The sequence below is a fragment of the Megalobrama amblycephala genome, linkage group LG11 (genome assembly GCF_018812025.1).
Source record: "Megalobrama amblycephala isolate DHTTF-2021 linkage group LG11, ASM1881202v1, whole genome shotgun sequence".
Classification (NCBI taxonomy): domain Eukaryota; kingdom Metazoa; phylum Chordata; class Actinopteri; order Cypriniformes; family Xenocyprididae; genus Megalobrama; species Megalobrama amblycephala.
The window spans coordinates 38,454,923-38,474,269 of NC_063054.1; the positions used below are offsets into that span (position 1 = coordinate 38,454,923).

Here is a 19,347-nt window from a genome sequence, read left to right on the forward strand (position 1 = left end):
GCTATTGATTGAAAGATTAAGTTAAAGTTAATTAACGAGTTGAAAACAAAAACAGATGGATATACTGTTTTATCTAGGTTCATAGCTTTCTTAACATCTTGTTTTGTGTTGCAGGTCAAGAAGAGATGCTTTGGATTAGAAGTGTAAGTATTGCCCTTATAACTGTGAAAAGAAAGCTCAGCTATTTAAACATTATAGGCAATATCAAACAATGAAGTTATACAAGAACAGAACAATTTCCTTGTTTACATCTGGAACATATACATGTACATTTATATCACACGTTATGCACAATATGTACACTTATACAGCCTTCACCAAAAACTCCATATCAGCTGTGTGTCATGTGGGTTTACTGAGACCTGTTCTTTGGCTGATTATTTTATTAATCTGCATACTGCACAGTGCACAATTACATGTAAACCATAAAATCAGGTGCCATAATCAAGACTTTAACTTTAATGTTTGCTCCTCACAGAAAAGCCTGACATCAGCCTGATGGTACTTCAATGGCCAGCTCTTTCTACAGTAAACCAGGTATGTATTGATGCATGGAGTATTTGACAATACCATTATCTGATGCATTATTATATGATAATGTCTTTGTCGATCTTTGTCTTCCTCTGCTAGGTTGCAGCTGACAAGGACTCATACAGGCAAACTTCAGTGAGAATCGTCTGTGTTGATCTATAAAGTGCTCAGCTAAACCCATCATGAGTGAAGATCGTCTTGGAAGGATGTTTGGTGATGGATGAACTGACCAACCTCAGGACTTCTGTGTCCTTTTTTCTGACTGATTTATGCCCTGCAACTGGACTACCCTAACTGTATGAAAAATACTTTATATTTTATTCAGCAGGTAATGCTCAACCTAGGAAAATGTGAGCTGAGACCTAAAATGGGATACTGCCACTATTGTGAACTCAGGAGTGTGAACAAACCATATAGTTTTGATGCAATTTGTTGTGATTCTGAGATAGACTATTTATGTGCTTAACAATAAGCTGATTTGTTAAAACTAGTTTTTTCACCTTTTATAAGGAAATGTTTTCAGGACATGAAATGTTCTTGTATTTGGAATTAAATTAAAATAAAACATAAAATTGAATGAATGTACCTTTTATTTGCTTTTTTTCTTAATTTTGTAGTAAAATAGAAGTTGCTATAAATTAACTTGCTTAGTACATTGAACTTAAATATACTATGTGTAATAACTACAAAGTAATTAATATTACAAAACATTTTAAGTTAAATGAACTTGAATTTTTAAGTTCACATTACTTAATCATTACTTAATTTTTTTAGGGCAACCTGTTTCCTCAAATTTTTTAAGTAAATTCAACTTATCCGGGCTAACAGTGTAAAGATCCTGCAAACGTTATGGGAACATAGAGGGAATGTTCTATAGTAATGGTCACCTAAACATTCCTAGAACGTACTGAATGTCCTGTGAAGGTCCACCAAATAACGTCCCCCAACCATTTAAAGATCTCCACACCATGACCGTCTTGGAACGTTCTGGGAACGTTACTAGGAGACATCCTTGACACCATCGGGGACGTTCTGAAAACATCAAATTTCCAAATAAAATATGGTCCCCTAAACATTTGAAGAACATCCTGAATGTTTTGTGAAGGTCCGCCAAATAACGTCCTCCAACCCTTAAAGAAAAATTCACATCATGACCATCTCAGAACGTTCTGGGAATGTTATCAGGCGATGTCCTTGACACCAGCAGGGACGTTCTGAGAACGTTCTGGAAACAACAAATTTCCAAATAAAATATGGTCCCCTAATGTTCTGAGAACATACTGAATGTTCCGCCTGGTAACTTTCCCAGAATGCTCTGAGATGGTCATGATGTGAATTTTTCTTTAAGGGTTGGAGGACATTATTCGGTGGACCTTCACAGAACATTCAGGATGTTCTCTGAATGTTTAGGGGAGAACGTTCTGAAAACATCAAATTTCCAAATAAAATATGGTCCCCTAAACATTCCAAGAACATCCTGAATGTTCCGTGAAGGTCCACCAAATAACGTCCCCAACCCTTTAAAGATCTCCACATCATGACCGTCTTGGAACGTTCTGGGAACGTTATCAGGCGATGTCCTTGACACCATTGGGGACGTTCTGAGAACGTTCTGGAAACATCAAATTTCCAAATAAAATATGGTCCCCGAAACGTTCCGTGAACTTACTGAATGTCCTGTGGAGTTCTTGAAAGGGTTGGGGATGTTATTTGGTGGACCTTCACGGAACATTCAGGATGTTCTTGGAACGTTTTGGGGACCATATTTTATTTGGAAATTTGATGTTTCCAGAACGTTCTCAGTTTGTCCTCCATGGTGTAAAGGACGTCGCCTGGTAACGTTCCCAGAACGCTCTGAGATGGTCATGATGTGGATTTTTCTTTAAGGGTTGGAGGACGTTATTTGGCGGACCTTCACAAAACATTCAGGATGTTCTCTGAATGTTTAGGGGAGAATGTTCTGAAAACATCAAATTTCCAAATAAAATATGGTCCCCTAAACATTCCAAGAACATCCTGAATGTTCCGTGAAGGTCCACCAAATAACATCCCCAACCCTTTCAAGAACTCCACATCATGACCATCTCAGAACGTTCTGGGAACGTTACCAGGCGACGTCCTTTACACCATGGAGGACAAACTGAGAACGTTCTGGAAACATCAAATTTCCAAATAAAATATGGTCCCCAAAACGTTCCGAGAACATACTGAATGTTTTGTGAAGGTCCGCCAAATAACGTCCTCCAACCCTTAAAGAAAAATTCACATCATGACCATCTCAGAGCATTCTGGGAATGTTACCAGGCAACGTCCTTGACACCATTGGGGACGTTCTGAGAACGTTCTGGAAACATCAAATTTCCAAATAAAATATGGTCTCCTAATGTTCTGAGAACATACTGAATGTTCCGCCTGGTAACGTTCCCAGAATGCTCTGAGATGGTCATGATGTGAATTTTTCTTTAAGGGTTGGAGGACGTTATTCAGCGGACCTTCACAGAACATTCAGGATGTTCTCTGAATGTTTAGGGGAGAATGTTCTGAAAACATCAAATTTCCAAATAAAATATGGTCCCCTAAACATTCCAAGAACATCCTGAATGTTCCATGAAGGTCCGCCAAATAACGTCCCCAACCCTTTAAAGATCTCCACATCATGACCGTCTTGGAACGTTCTGGGAACGTTACCAGGCAATGTCCTTTACACCATGGAGCACAAACTGAGAACGTTCTGGGAACATCAAATTTCCAAATAAAATATGGTCCCCTAAACATTCCAAGAACATCCTGAATGTCCTGTGAAGGTCCGCCAAATAACATCCCCAACCCTTTCAAGAACTCCACATCATGACCGTCTCAGAACGTTCTGGGAACGTTATCAGGCGATGTCCTTGACACCATTGGGGACGTTCTGAGAACGTTCTGGAAACATCAAATTTCCAAATAAAATACGGTCCCCTAACGTTCCGAGAACATACTGAATGTTCTGTGAAGGTCCGCCTGGTAACGTTCCCAGAACGCTCTGAGATGGTCATGATGTGGATTTTTCTTTAAGGGTTGGAGGACGTTATTTGGCGGACCTTCACAAAACATTCAGGATGTTCTCTGAATGTTTAGGGGAGAATGTTCTGAAAACATCAAATTTCCAAATAAAATATGGTCCCCTAAACATTCCAAGAACATCCTGAATGTTCCGTGAAGGTCCACCAAATAACATCCCCAACCCTTTCAAGAACTCCACATCATGACCATCTCAGAACGTTCTTGGAACGTTACCAGGCGACGTCCTTTACACCATGGAGGACAAACTGAGAACGTTCTGGAAACATCAAATTTCCAAATAAAATATGGTCCCCAAAACGTTCCGAGAACATACTGAATGTTTTGTGAAGGTCCGCCAAATAACGTCCTCCAACCCTTAAAGAAAAATTCACATCATGACCATCTCAGAGCATTCTGGGAATGTTACCAGGCAACGTCCTTGACACCATTGGGGACGTTCTGAGAACGTTCTGGAAACATCAAATTTCCAAATAAAATATGGTCTCCTAATGTTCTGAGAACATACTGAATGTTCCGCCTGGTAACGTTCCCAGAATGCTCTGAGATGGTCATGATGTGAATTTTTCTTTAAGGGTTGGAGGACGTTATTCAGCGGACCTTCACAGAACATTCAGGATGTTCTCTGAATGTTTAGGGGAGAATGTTCTGAAAGCATCAAATTTCCAAATAAAATATGGTCCCCTAAACATTCCAAGAACATCCTGAATGTTCCATGAAGGTCCGCCAAATAACGTCCCCAACCCTTTAAAGATCTCCACATCATGACCGTCTTGGAACGTTCTGGGAACGTTACCAGGCAATGTCCTTTACACCATGGAGCACAAACTGAGAACGTTCTGGGAACATCAAATTTCCAAATAAAATATGGTCCCCTAAACATTCCAAGAACATCCTGAATGTCCTGTGAAGGTCCGCCAAATAACATCCCCAACCCTTTCAAGAACTCCACATCATGACCGTCTCAGAACGTTCTGGGAACGTTATCAGGCGATGTCCTTGACACCATTGGGGACGTTCTGAGAACGTTCTGGAAACATCAAATTTCCAAATAAAATACGGTCCCCTAACGTTCCGAGAACATACTGAATGTTCTGTGAAGGTCCGCCTGGTAACGTTCCCAGAACGCTCTGAGATGGTCATGATGTGGATTTTTCTTTAAGGGTTGGAGGACGTTATTTGGCGGACCTTCACAAAACATTCAGGATGTTCTCTGAATGTTTAGGGGAGAATGTTCTGAAAACATCAAATTTCCAAATAAAATATGGTCCCCTAAACATTCCAAGAACATCCTGAATGTTCCGTGAAGGTCCACCAAATAACGTCCCCAACCCTTTAAAGATCTCCACATCATGACCGTCTTGGAACGTTCTGGGAACGTTATCAGGCGATGTCCTTGACACCATTGGGGACGTTCTGAGAACGTTCTGGAAACATCAAATTTCCAAATAAAATATGGTCCCCTAAACATTCCAAGAACATCCTGAATGTTCCATGAAGGTCCGCCAAATAACGTCCCCAACCCTTTAAAGATCTCCACATCATGACCGTCTCAGAACGTTCTGGGAACGTTACCAGGCAATGTCCTTTACACCATGGAGCACAAACTGAGAACGTTCTGGGAACATCAAATTTCCAAATAAAATATGGTCACCTAAACATTCCAAGAACATCCTGAATGTCCTGTGAAGGTCCGCCAAATAACGTCCCCCAACCCTTTCAAGAACTCCACATCATGACCGTCTCAGAACGTTCTGGGAACGTTATCAGGCGATGTCCTTGACACCATTGGGGACGTTCTGAGAACGTTCTGGAAACATCAAATTTCCAAATAAAATACGGTCCCCTAACGTTCCGAGAACATACTGAATGTTCTGTGAAGGTCCGCCTGGTAACGTTCCCAGAACGCTCTGAGATGGTCATGATGTGGATTTTTCTTTAAGGGTTGGGGATGTTATTTGGTGGACCTTCACAAAACATTCAGGATGTTCTCTGAATGTTTAGGGGAGAATGTTCTGAAAACATCAAATTTCCAAATAAAATATGGTCCCCTAAACGTTCCAAGAACATCCTGAATGTTCCGTGAAGGTCCACCAAATAACATCCCCAACCCTTTCAAGAACTCCACATCATGACCATCTCAGAACGTTCTGGGAACGTTACCAGGCGACGTCCTTTACACCATGGAGGACAAACTGAGAATGTTCTGGAAACATCAAATTTCCAAATAAAATATGGTCCCCAAAACGTTCCAAGAACATCCTGAATGTTCCGTGAAGGTCCACCAAATAACATCCCCAACCCTTTCAAGAACTCCACAGGACATTCAGTAAGTTCACGGAACGTTTTGGGGACCATATTTTATTTGGAAATTTGATGTTTCCAGAACGTTCTCAGAACATCCCTGCTGGTGTCAAGGACGTTGCCTGGTAACATTCCCAGAACGTTCTGAGACGGTCATGATGTGGAATTCTTTAAAGGGTACAGAGAACATACTGAATGTCCTGTGAAGGTCCGCCAAATAACGTCCCCCAACCCTTTAAAGAACTCCTCATCATGACCATCTCAGAACATTCTGGGAACGTTACCAGGAGATGTCCTTTACACCATGGAGGACAAACTGAGAACGTTCTGGGAACATCAAATTTCCAAATAAAATATTGTCCCCAAAACGTTCCGAGAACATCCTGAATGTCCTGTGAAGGTCCGCCAAATAACGTCCCCCAACCCTTTGAAAAACTCATCACACATCATGACAGCGTAAAATTTCTAGCAGCGACACACACTCACAATCACACACACATTTACAATAAATGAATGAAAATGTTTCTTATAATGTGTCTAATTGAAAGAAAACAAGTTGACAAAAAGATTGAATCCAATATTTGCTAATAACATACAGTTTTATAAACGAAGCACTTTTTTTGTAGGAGTGTCATTTTTGATCACGAACACCACAAGTGTATCAAAGTGGGAAAAAAGGAACAAAAATTATCCAAACATTTTTGTGAAGTTGTTGTTCCCTTTGTGAGCAAAAGACAGTAGGTTTTAGTCCAATGCGCCAACATTAACTAGCATGTGAGGGTCACGTTCCCATCAGCCGTGTGACTGACCTCCATTACAGACAGAAAGCCCTCCATCACATGATGCGACTCTGCTGATGAAAAGCCGTCCCGCTCCGGCCGTAATCTGCTCCAAAGCAAATGTGATTCACAGCCGCTCGCATGTTGACTTCCAAGCGTTCACCAGATCATACGGCACTCGATCGGATGTGTTTGTTTTCACAGGAGCGATGACAGACACAAGTATCTACCTGACGCTCGATCGCCTAGAAATAACCACATCCCAGACTGACGTGAGTTTATCTGACGTCGGGTCATTGTGATTCATGAGCTCACTGAGAATACATTTCAGTTTAGTTTAAAACTACCTTTTAGTAAAATTAAATTCTTTCCAAAAATCCAAAAGAGGTCAGAAACTTCACAAGCTACTTTCATCAACTGCTCTCATTACTGTTATTAATAAACAAACAATAAACTAATTAAATAAATTAATCAATTTAAAAAAAAAAAAAGGATCTTTACTACCATTTAAAATACATAAATAAATATTTCTCATTACTGGTTTCAAAACAAACAAATAAATAAATCATGAATTAAATAAATAAAATAAATAAATGAAAACAAACAAATAAACACACACACACACCTCAGTGCCTAATTTTAAAATAAATTAATTAATGAAATAAAAATAAATGAATGATCTCTTTACTACCATTTAAAATAAATAAATATTTCTGATTATTGTTATTTTAAATACTTCTAAGTATTGTTTTCAAAATAAATAAATTAATAGATAAATAAAATTTGCGATTACTGTTTTCAAAACAAACAAACAAACACTTCTTTGTACTGTTTTTCTAAAGAAATTAATTGAATTTTTCTATTGTTAAATACGTAAATATTTACCATTAGTGTTATTTAAAATAAATACATAAATTCTGGTTACTGTTTTTCAAAAGAAAAAATAAAAGTTCTCTTTACTCCTATTGAAAATATATAAATATTTATTGTTAGTGTTATTTTAAAAAATAAAAAACATTTCTTATTATGGCTTTTTAAAATGAATAAAGTAATAAAATAATAATAATTAATAATAATCTCATTACAGTTATTTAAAATAAATGAATAAATAATGTTTCTTTTTCTACAAATAAATAAATAATAGTACATATAAACAAAAATGTTAATTTATTATTCAGATATATTTATAAATATTTATATAATTAAGTACATATACATCAGCTAATACTGGGATTCACTAAGAATTAATTGTGGCTGCCATCAACATAATTTATTTTTAAATTACGTTTCTAAAATAGGATATTTCAGAAAACTGCAATCATTTCAAAAATATGATTCAAACACAAGCAGTTCAGAGAACAGAAACGTCACGAGCTGCTCATTTAAATATATAACATAATCATTTACAGCAATTAAATCACATGAATTAAAACTAAAGGTGTTTGCAGCATATCCGTACAGGAATGACACAAAGACGGCAAATCTGTGATTCCGTCTGCAGTGCTGGCGCTGAGGAAAACCACTTTACTTTAAAATGTGTGGTGATGTCTGAAAGGAGCCAAAAAGGTTCTGAGACCTACAGAGAGGAAAATAGCGGCTCTCACAAATAACAATGTGCCTGAGAAACCTGCAGGAGCAGCAAGACGCAGGAAAAAGCACTGAAAATTGACCCACTTTTGGAAAGGAGAGCGGATCCTTTAATCCAAAGCAGGGATCGTGATGGAGGGCCTCTAGCGTGCCAAGAGCATGCTGGGATACTGGAGCAACAGGCCAAACTGAAAGTCATCCCAGGCTGTTGGGAAGTGTGTGGAGAAAAGCCTCCATCTGCTGAGGCGAGATGCAGACGTGCGTTTGGCAGCGCTGCGCTACCAGTGTGACAAACAAACATAAACGCACACACACACGCGTCCACTCATTAGGGGGCGACGCTGCTGACTGCTGAGTGTTCATAGCCATGAACCATAAACATCTCCAGGCCAGACGTTTCCTGGTCTTAAAGACGAGCAGAAATCACTAAATGTGATCATGAGGTACAGTTTAAAAAGCTTTAGGGTGCATGTCATGAAGAACATGTCCAAGTCATATTTCATATACATGACAGTATATGTACACTATAATCTTATACAGGATCTTTTGTACTGTAACATAATTTCATAAAGATTAAGAACATATTTTCCCAAATTATTATTACTGTAGTAATAAAAAAAATATCTTTAATGGTAAGAAATTAAAATATTTCTTGCTGGATATTTTGTCCAGTACCACAAATTCTATTAAAATTTTTATTATTATTATTATAAAAACAAGCAATAAATAATTATTTTGTTAATAATAAATAATATTATATATAACATTTTTGTCTATCTATCTATCTATCTATCTATCTATCTATCTATCTATCTATCTATCTATCTATCTATCTATCTATCTATCTATCTATCTATCTATTTGTAAAAATAAAATAAAATAAATCTCCCTTTCTGGATATTTGGTCCAGTACAACAAATTCTACTAAAAATGTATTATTATTATTATTATTATTATTATTATTATTAATTATTTTATTAATAATACTTTTATTAATAATACTATTATATTTATTATTATTATTATTATTACCATTAATTATTATTATATAAATTTAAAAAAAGTTCATAATAAATAATATTATATATAACATTGATTGATTGATTGATTGATTGATTGATTGATTGATTGATTGATTGATTGATTGATTGATTGATTGATTGATTGATTGATTGATTGATTGTTAAAAATTAAAATCTCCCCTTCTGGATATTTGGTCCAGTACAACAAATTTTACTAAAACCATATTATTATTATTATTATTATTATTATTATTATTATTATTATTATTATTATTATTATTATTATTATTAGATGTATTATTAGTAGTAGTAATAATAACAATAATAATTACAATTGTTACATAAATATTGGCTATGTATAAATAAATAAATAAATACATGTTATGTTAATAATAAATTACATTTAATATAACAATAGTTATTTATTTACATATTTATGTATTTCATTTAGGCTAAATAAAATACCAAATACCAAAAATACCTAATTTATTCATGCATTTATTTATTTATGCATTTTATTTTATTTACTACTGCATTTATTTATGCATATTATTTTATGTAATGATGCATATTTTATGCATTACAGTCATAAGAACTTAATGAGAACTTGGAGAGAAAATGAATTATTTATTAATGCATATTTAATGCTTATTTATTTATGCATTACAGTTATTTAGAATGTAAAAAATGGACGGATGGATGGATGGATGGATGGATGGATGGATGGATTTAACTGACATGAAATGAAATGACACAAAAATCTTAAAGGTCCTAAAAACAGGCTTCATTTTCTTTGCACAAAATACATTTCTTGACAGTTTCATGAGATTCACCCAAATGACTTCATTGTAATTGTGCCTTTAATGATCATTTAGGCTGTAATGTGCCACAGGCTCTGTCCTTCACAGCCAAATGAGAGCTGTGATATGAAATCTAATCTACATTTCATATGCTGACAGGCTCAAAGTGCCACGAGAAACATCGTTTCACAAGGAGCTCCTTTAGTGTGACAATCAGTATTTAAAATCACAGCGGACTGGTCACACACACTCACTCTCACACACACATGAAAATTCTTCTCTAGTTTGCTTCCTAATCTAGTTGACAAATAAACCTGCCATTATAAAGTATAAATATTGTTGACTCCTTGATGAATTGCTTTATTCCTCTCTTGTGAATCGCTTTGCATAAAAAAATCTGCAAAATGCATAAATCTAAAATATAATGGATATCATTGCTAGTGAAATTAATCAATGCTTTTTACCTCGAACGATGATGGTAGTGGACTTCTTGGCCGGGTTGCCCACGTTGTTGCTGGCGACGCAGCTGTAGACGCCGGCGTCCTCGGAGGAGACGGCAGGCAGCGTGAGGGTGCCGTCCTTCACCACACTCTTCTCTGGCAGCGAACCGGAGCTGCTGGTCCAGGTGAGGGTCGGCGTCGGCTCTCCTCCTGTGGTGATGCACACCAGAGACACCGTCTGCCCTGGATTCACCACAATCGGATCCTCCACCAACAGCTTTATGGAGGCTGGAGCTGCAGAAGGACATGGGAACTCAGGAGTCATGGTTTGTTTGTAACAGTGTGATGTTTATGCCTTTTATTTTGAAAGTACAAGGTAATTATTGTTAAAGCTGGATTAAAACATAGTCTTTTCTTCCATATTGTGCCGAATTTATTGAAACACTTCTGGAACAAGAACAAATGTAGGGCGGGGCTTGATTTTGTCCATGGGGAACTGATTGGATGGTTGTGGTCTGCTATTGGTGGATCTCATATAAGTGACAGGTTGCCCCGCCCTTGAGGAACATGAATTTAAAACAATAATGATGTGCACTGATAAATCATTTAGAATAAACACTGCAATATTCCATAAAAAAACAAAAACAACAACAACAAAAAAAAACAGGATTTGTCAATTTTGCCAAATGGCTTAACTCTAGTGGCCTATGACTATGCTGCAGACTGCTAACAGCAACACTACCAGTATTTGAATGTTGAGCTGCAGCTCATTGGCCGCTCATGCAACAGCAACCAATCAGCTGTCCTGTGTAGATAACGATGTGATCGCTACCAAATTGAGTTAAGGACCTATCAGGCTGCGCCATCTAGAGCTTCATGCCAGGTATTAAAAATTGCTGTAATAGGTGGGTGTGGCTCTGTAAATCTTCTCCAGTTCTTTTTTTCTGTTCAGTCCGTTTATTTTGTTGCTGAGAGGAAAATGCGCAGCACAAGTTTTTCTAAATGTTGGTTATGTCGGGATGTTCGCTAAGTATAATCACTGCAAAGGTATTTAAAATTTCTTTTTACCCCTAAGCGAAGAACAAAAAAGTGCCTGAAGAGCCTCACCTGTTTTATTGGTCAGTCTGAAGACGACTTTGCGGTCAGCGATGCCGCATACATTCCTGACGGAGGCGATGCAGCTGTAGTTGGCGTAGTCCTTGGGTCTCAGGTTCTTCAACTTCAGGATCTTCGTTTCCCCCTGGAGCTCAGAGCGAGAGACAAAGAGATTTGTGTGCAAATGTGTGCTCAATAGAAAAGATGCAGTTGAACTGGAGGCAAGTAGATTATTTAGCAAATTGCCAGTCAAACATGTCCGTATGTCCACATTTGCTTTCCACAAAATGTGCTATGAACAAAGCCTGATGCAAAGTTTAGCCAGGGTCAAAACCACCACAGAGGAGGAGGAGGAGGATGATTTAAAATGGCGAAATTGTTCCTCCCGATATTTAATATTCTTCATGCTGCTCTGTTTGTTTATGGAGCCCTGGGCAGCGTTGGTTTCAATGGAGCTACGATCAACTTAAGCTTACGATACTTTTGGGAAACGCTGCCCTGGACATGACATGCAGAAAAAGAATAGTAGGCTAAATCATGCACACGATTTACTATTTTGTTCCCTCAATTTACTAAATTGTACGCACGATTTACTATTTCGTTAACTCGATTTACTAAGTCGTTCACACGATTTACTATTTTGTTCCCTCAATTTTCTAAGTCGTTCGCATGATTTACTATTTCGTTCCCTCGATTTACTAAGTCGTTCACATGATTTACTATTTCGTTAACTCGATTTACTAAAACGTGAGCACGATTTACTATTTCGTTAACTCGATTTACTAAAACGTGAGCACGATTTACTATTTCGTTCCCTCGATTTACTAAGTCGTTCACACGATTTACTATTTCGTTCCCTCGATTTACTAAGTCGTTCACACGATTTACTATTTTGTTCCCTCGATTTTCTAAGTCATTCGCATGATTTACTACTTCGTTCCCTCGATTTACTAAGTCGTTCACATGATCAATATTTCGTTCCCTCGATTTTCTAAGTCGTTCGCATGATTTACTATTTCGTTCCCTCGATTTACTAAGTCGTTCACACGATTTACTATTTTGTTCCCTCGATTTACTAAGTCGTTCACATGATTTACTATTTCGTTCCCTCGATTTACTAAGTCGTTCACACGATTTACTATTTTGTTCCCTCGATTTTCTAAGTCGTTCGCATGATTTACTACTTCGTTCCCTCGATTTACTAAGTCGTTCACACGATTTACTATTTTGTTCCCTCGATTTACTAAGTCGTTCACATAACTTACTATTTCGTTCCCTCGATTTACTAAGTCGTTCGCACGATTTACTATTTCGTTTGCACAATTTACTATTTCGCTCCCTCGATTTACTAAGTCGTTCGCACGATTTACTATTTCGTTCCCTCGATTTACTAAGTCGTTCGCATGATTTACTATTTCGTTCGCACAATTTACTATTTCGCTCCCTCGATTTACTAAGTCGTTCGCACGATTTACTATTTCGTTCCCTCGATTTACTAAGTCGTTCGCACGATTTACTAAGTCGTTCGCACAATTTACTATTTCGCTCCCTCGATTTACTAAGTCGTTCGCACGATTTACTATTCCGTTCCCTCGATTTACTAAGTCGTTCGCACGATTTACTATTCCGTTCCCTCGATTTATTAAGTCGTTCGCACGATTTACTATTTCGTTCCCTCGATTTTCTAAGTCGTTCGCATGATTTACTATTTCGTTCCCTCGATTTACTAAGTCGTTCACACGATTTACTATTTTGTTCCCTCGATTTACTAAGTCGTTCACACGATTTACTATTTTGTTCCCTCGATTTTCTAAGTCGTTCGCATGATTTACTACTTCGTTCCCTCGATTTACTAAGTCGTTCACACGATTTACTATTTTGTTCCCTCGATTTTCTAAGTCGTTCGCATGATTTACTATTTCGTTCCCTCGATTTACTAAGTCGTTCACACGATTTACTATTTTGTTCCCTCGATTTACTAAGTCGTTCACATAACTTACTATTTCGTTCCCTCGATTTACTAAGTCGTTCGCACGATTTACTAAGTCGTTCGCACGATTTACTATTTCGTTCCCTCGATTTACTAAGTCGTTCGCACGATTTACTATTCCGTTCCCTCGATTTACTAAGTCGTTCGCACGATTTACTATTTCGTTCCCTTGATTTACTAAGTTGTGCGCACAATTTACTATTTCGTTCCCTTTCGTTCGATTTGCGCATGCAAATGATTTATAAATCGAGGGAACAAAATAGTTCTAAAAAAAGTTCTAAAAGTGAATTTTTAGTCTGGTCTGCCTCAGCGCTCATCAATGTCACAATGAGTCAGAGGACCAATCAAATGAAAGAAGGCGGAGCTTCACTGTTCACAGATTCCAAACATGAATTCCAGGCGACGCTTCAGTTTTAATGCTGAAAGAGTGTGAGGTAAGATAATATCAGACAACTGTGTTATGATAGAAATGTTAAAAGACCAACAGTGATGCAAACCACTCAACTTCTGTCAAATGATGCCGTTTTGAATTGAATCATTCATAACTGAATGTGACGAGACAAGAAACATTTTGTTGTTCTGTTGCTTGAAATAAACATTAAATGAAATAAATATATAAAAAACATGAACTTATTTTATTTCAGCTCAATTAGTTTAACTTGATGTACTAAAATAACTAAAACTAAAATAAAACTGAATAAAAATTATATAGACATTAAAAAACTTATATAAATATTAACTAAAAATATAACACTATCTGAATGATATTAAAATAACTGTGGTTTCAATTAAAAAAGTTAAACGTTATAGCTAAACATAAAATATTCAGACAACTGTGTACGGCAGAAATGTTAAACACTATCCAGTGATGCAAACTATTACTTTTATTCTTGTCAAATTTTGCCGTTTTGAATGGAAAACAGCAAAAAAGGTCACGTTGTAAAGGTCACACGTCAAAGGTCAAAATCGTCCGACACCGTTGTTTTACCTTTTTTATAAAAGTCGTTTGACTCAGTCTTTACACGTTTGCTTTGTAGACACTGGATTGGTACTTCCTCCTACGTCACGCGTGACCTTTCCAACATGATTACGTCATGCGTGGAGCATCACAGAGCAGTGCAAGATGAGCATTTGTGCTTAAAAAGTATGTTATTTTTATTTTTTTTAGTAAATGAGCGGTGGTTTCTCTAGATAAGACTATTATTCCTCATCTGGGATCATGTAGAGCTCTTTGAAGCTGCACTGAAACTAACATTTGGACCTTCAACCCGTTGAACCCCAGTGAAGTCCACTATATGGAGAAAAATCCTGGAATTTCTTTTCGACTGAAGAAAGAAAGACATGAACATCTTGGATGACATGGAGGAGAGTAAATGATCAGGAAATTTGAATTCTGAAGTTTATTATTTCATATTAAAACTGTTTATATGCAATTCAAGGCCTCTGTTTTGAGTGTTGGTTTACTAAATGAAAATGACAGATTAACAGCCACTAAACCCTGATATATAAAACAAAAAACTGAAGAACATGCATTCGCTGTACAGCATTATATCATGAACTTTTCTAAATATGAGAAAAGCATAAGTGAAACGTCTGCACGACGCGCTCGAAGGCATGCGTCCCGGCCGTCGCCGACAGCTTTCATCAGCGCCGCGAGTTCATCATTAATCTGCATCTCATTACCGTTCCACTGCAAATCCATTCACCGCGACGCGACTGAGCTGCGTTCCTCATTTCAAAGCCAACCTTTGGAATTTTAATTTGCGGAAACGATAACTGCGTCGGTGGCGCCTTATCGTGTTTGAGACGTGGGGGGTCTTTAGGCCCATCCGTCCTGAAGGCTTGTAAAGCATCTCCCCATCCGAACGAGACACAGACCGGCTGGCTTTGATGTGGCGTCCCACTCATCACAGTAGATTAGAATATCAGACAGATCCTCGCAACTAAGAGCTTCCCTCGCTTTCATATTCCGACGATCATTCACCCTCTCCCCGAACGTAATTTCATTAGGCGGATGGCACCTCTGTCTATGTCAGCTCCTCGTCTGCGTCGGGCTGATATCGGCGCACGCTGTCCTCGCCGTTCGCCTGTCGAGCTCCTGATGGGAAACCAATTGGAATAAAAATCCACAAACGAGATCAGAGAGGCAGAAAGAATGAATGTGTCTAAATAGGAGAAGTGTGTGTACGTGTGCTGAAAAATAACTGTTATCGGACGGATTTATCATTGAACTTTGATTATTATACTCATATATCTGTATTCTGAGATGAAAAGCTTCTATATGGAACCTTTCAGGTGCTTCATATTTAGAATCATCACATTATGGGATCATTTGATGGATTTAGTTTTAATTTTTTTTTTTTTTTTCATTTAAATTACATTTAATTAATTAAACATACTTTATCAGTAGAAAACAAATTAAATAACCCATTAAACATGAAAGTATTGTGCAATTATGCAAGTGTGCTATTAGAATACTTCTTTTAAACTAAAAATGAGAAAGAATACTTTCTTTCTACTACTTTATATGTACTTATGTATATACTTAAAGCCGGGCTTGTTTTATTGTTTTATAATGTTTCCTGGGGTGCACTTATAATGTTAGTATGCTTTTTACATCAAAAATTGTCATAATTTAGAAATAAAAGGTATTTTTTCTACCCTGATTTTATCCTCTGATTTGAACGCTCTGTTTTAAGGGGTGTGTCTCTGTGAGACTTCAGTGTAAACGCCCACTGCTGTGATTGGCTGACATCTTTCCATTTGAAATAGCTGAGTATTCGGAGAGTTATGAATCAGCATGTCGAATCAGAGCGCCAAAGTCACGTGATTTCAGCAGTTTGGTGGTTTGACACGCGATCCGAATCATGATTCGACACGCTGATTCATAACGCTCCGAAGCTTCCTGAAGCAGTGTTTTGAAATCGGCCATCACTATATAAGTCGTTATTTTGTTTTTTTTGCCGCACCAAAAATATTCTCGTGGCTTTATAATATTAAAATTGAACCACTGTACTCACATGACCTGATTTAAATATGTTTTTAGTACATTAATGGATCTTGAGAGAGGAAATGTCATTGCTGGCTATGCAGGCCTCACTGAGCCATCGGATTTCAACAAAAATATCTTAATTTGCGTTCCGATGATCAACGGAGGTCTTACGGGTATAAAACGGCACGAGGGTGAGTAATAAATGACAGAATTTTCATTTTTGGGTGAACTAACCCTTTAACTTTAGCAAAATGTGGTGTGAGCGAGGCTGGATTCTCAGTTCCTCCTGTGACAAACACATGATAAAGAGAAACAGACAGACAGGACGGGTTTGAGACGACTGCGCCGCTGTTCTCATGACAACTACAGCGGAAACAACATGAGCTCCTGACGGCTTCCACTGACACACGCTAGCGCCGCGCGTCTCTTTTCTCGCCGGCCTGAAGCCCGTGTGAAATGGTAAGATGGCATTTAGCGACAAAGCAAATGCAAAAAGGCTTCAGACGCTGATCTGTGCGCTTTCTGAGGAGGTGCTGAGATAAGAGCTAATTATCTCGTGCTGGATTTAAAATGACACAGAGTTTTAGTGAAAAACACAACTTTTGCCTGCTAACAGTCCTCACATACTGTTGCTACAACTAATTAAACTGATTCCAGTTCAGCTAGACATAAATATTGAATTAATAAATAATGAACTTTACTTTTCACTCCAACCAACAAAAACATACAAGAAAATACCATGGTGTTAACATGTTTTGACTTGGCTGGAATGATGTTTTAATGTTTTTCATAGAGTCTCTTCAGCTCAGCAAAGCTGCTTTTATTTGATCAAAAATACAGTAAAAATTGTGAAATATTATTACAATGTAAAACAGTCTTCAGTGTCACATGATCCTTCAGAAATCAATCTAATATGATGATTTGCTGCTCAAAAAACATTTATGATTATTATTAATGTTGAAAACAGTCACATTTTTGTGGAAACTGATACATTTTATTTTTCAGGATTCTTTGATGAATAGAAAGTTCAAAAGAACAGCATTTATTTGAAATAGAATCTTTTGTAACATTATAAAAGTCTTTACTGTCACTTTTGATTGATTTAATGCGTCCTTGATGAATAAAGGTATTATTTTTTTTAGTATGCAGTTATTATCACTTAAAAACAAATGCTAATAAATTTCACAAATAATTACAAAGAAACACACTGAATAAAGTATTTTCTTGTAAAAAAAAAAATCATCTTTGTTTTTCCTTTGAATTAAGATTATTTTTCTGTCTCCATTGGCAGATATTTGTTCTTGTTTTAAGCACAAACTCACTAGATTTTGATGGAAACATAGTATTAGCACAGTATTTTCAGCAAGGGTTACATTCTTACCTGGGTAAAGAAGGGCTCGTAGATCTCCACACCTTTATCGGATCCTTGCGAGAGAACGTCTCGTCCTCGGTGCCAGCTGTAGCGGATGGGAGGGTTGGAGTTGGCCACACAACGCAGGAACACCGTCCGCTCGTAGTAGAACTGCTCTTTCGCTTCACCTATACTCTGATGAACCGTCACCACAGGGTCGTCCAGATCTGATGAGACATCGAACAGCATCTCAATACAGGAACAAACACAACGCATATTGTTCATGCAACTTACACCAGAAGACATGGAGGAAAAAAGGTTCACTTGAGTGCGAGGAAAGTCACTTTTCCATCACTAAAATCCTCATAAATGATGCAAATATTTTAGCTTTTAAGTATCAGTGACACTTGACACATACATTTTCTTTACAGTAAACTCTGGTGCTGCAAAAAATGCATTTAACAGGTTAAAGTAGCATCAGTTCTGTGCACGTGTGAATCTGCTCAACTAGCAACAGAAGATAAAGATTTGCTCTGCTGTCACAGTGATGGAAACAGAGAGAGTGAAATACTGTGACGGACGAAATCACTCAACACTTTCATCGGCTTTTCCGAGAGGAGAAAGAGCATCATTTCAGGTGCAGCTGGCTTCGTTCTATTTATACTTCCCTCTGGAGGACAGATTGACGCTGTTGATCAATGACCTGGCAGGACGATCCTTCACGCGAGGGACACCGAACACACTCCTGCTGGCCTTCACAATGGACCACCAGAAACATCAGCCTTCTGATCAGTTTTAGCCCACATTTATTCCCACTGGACAGAGACTGATCAGAGGTTCAGTGCTCTTGAGACTTAAAGGAAATTTAGATTTTGCTGAAGTTGCGATGTTTCTCCTAGAGTATCTCTACAGTAGCAGGCAAAAATGATGACCAGAGGGAATATTTGTTTTTAATGACCCTACAAGTTTGATTAAACCATTAAAATATGAGGAAAATATTTTATATTTTTTAAATGTCTTAAATATAAGGGAACAAAACATTAAACTTGGTTAAAAGGATAGCTCACCCAAAAATGAATATATATATATGAGATATATTGAGATTGAGATAAGGGACAAAACATGTTTTAGAAGGTAGTTTTTATTATTTAATAATACATTATTTTTAAACGGATATATTTGTAGACAAAGGTCTCAGCTAATGAATCATGTAAGGGAACAGGCTTTTCTGAAAATGTTTTTTTCTAAAAATGTACACTTATTCACTTCAGAACTTAATTTGTCAACTCCATCAGATGCATTAAAAACCACAATATTTTAATTTGACCCATCTAACGAAGTCTTCAATTATGTAATAATGGTGTTCAGTAAAGGAGCTAAGTGAAAAAAATTTTAA

At 37.2% G+C, this 19,347-nt stretch overlaps 1 protein-coding gene across 1 annotated transcript in view; it reads right to left on the minus strand.

Moving 5' to 3' along the window:
- LOC125278596 (MAM domain-containing glycosylphosphatidylinositol anchor protein 2-like) overlaps positions 1-19,347 on the minus strand; it is a 188,478-nt gene that overhangs the window by 91,327 nt on the left and 77,804 nt on the right. The window contains exons 4-6 of the mRNA XM_048207883.1: positions 17,982-18,178; positions 11,631-11,769; positions 10,548-10,817 (exon numbers count right to left, since the gene is read on the minus strand). Of these exons, the coding sequence (XP_048063840.1) occupies positions 10,548-10,817; positions 11,631-11,769; positions 17,982-18,178 (606 nt within the window). The remainder of the gene's footprint in view (positions 1-10,547; positions 10,818-11,630; positions 11,770-17,981; positions 18,179-19,347) is intronic.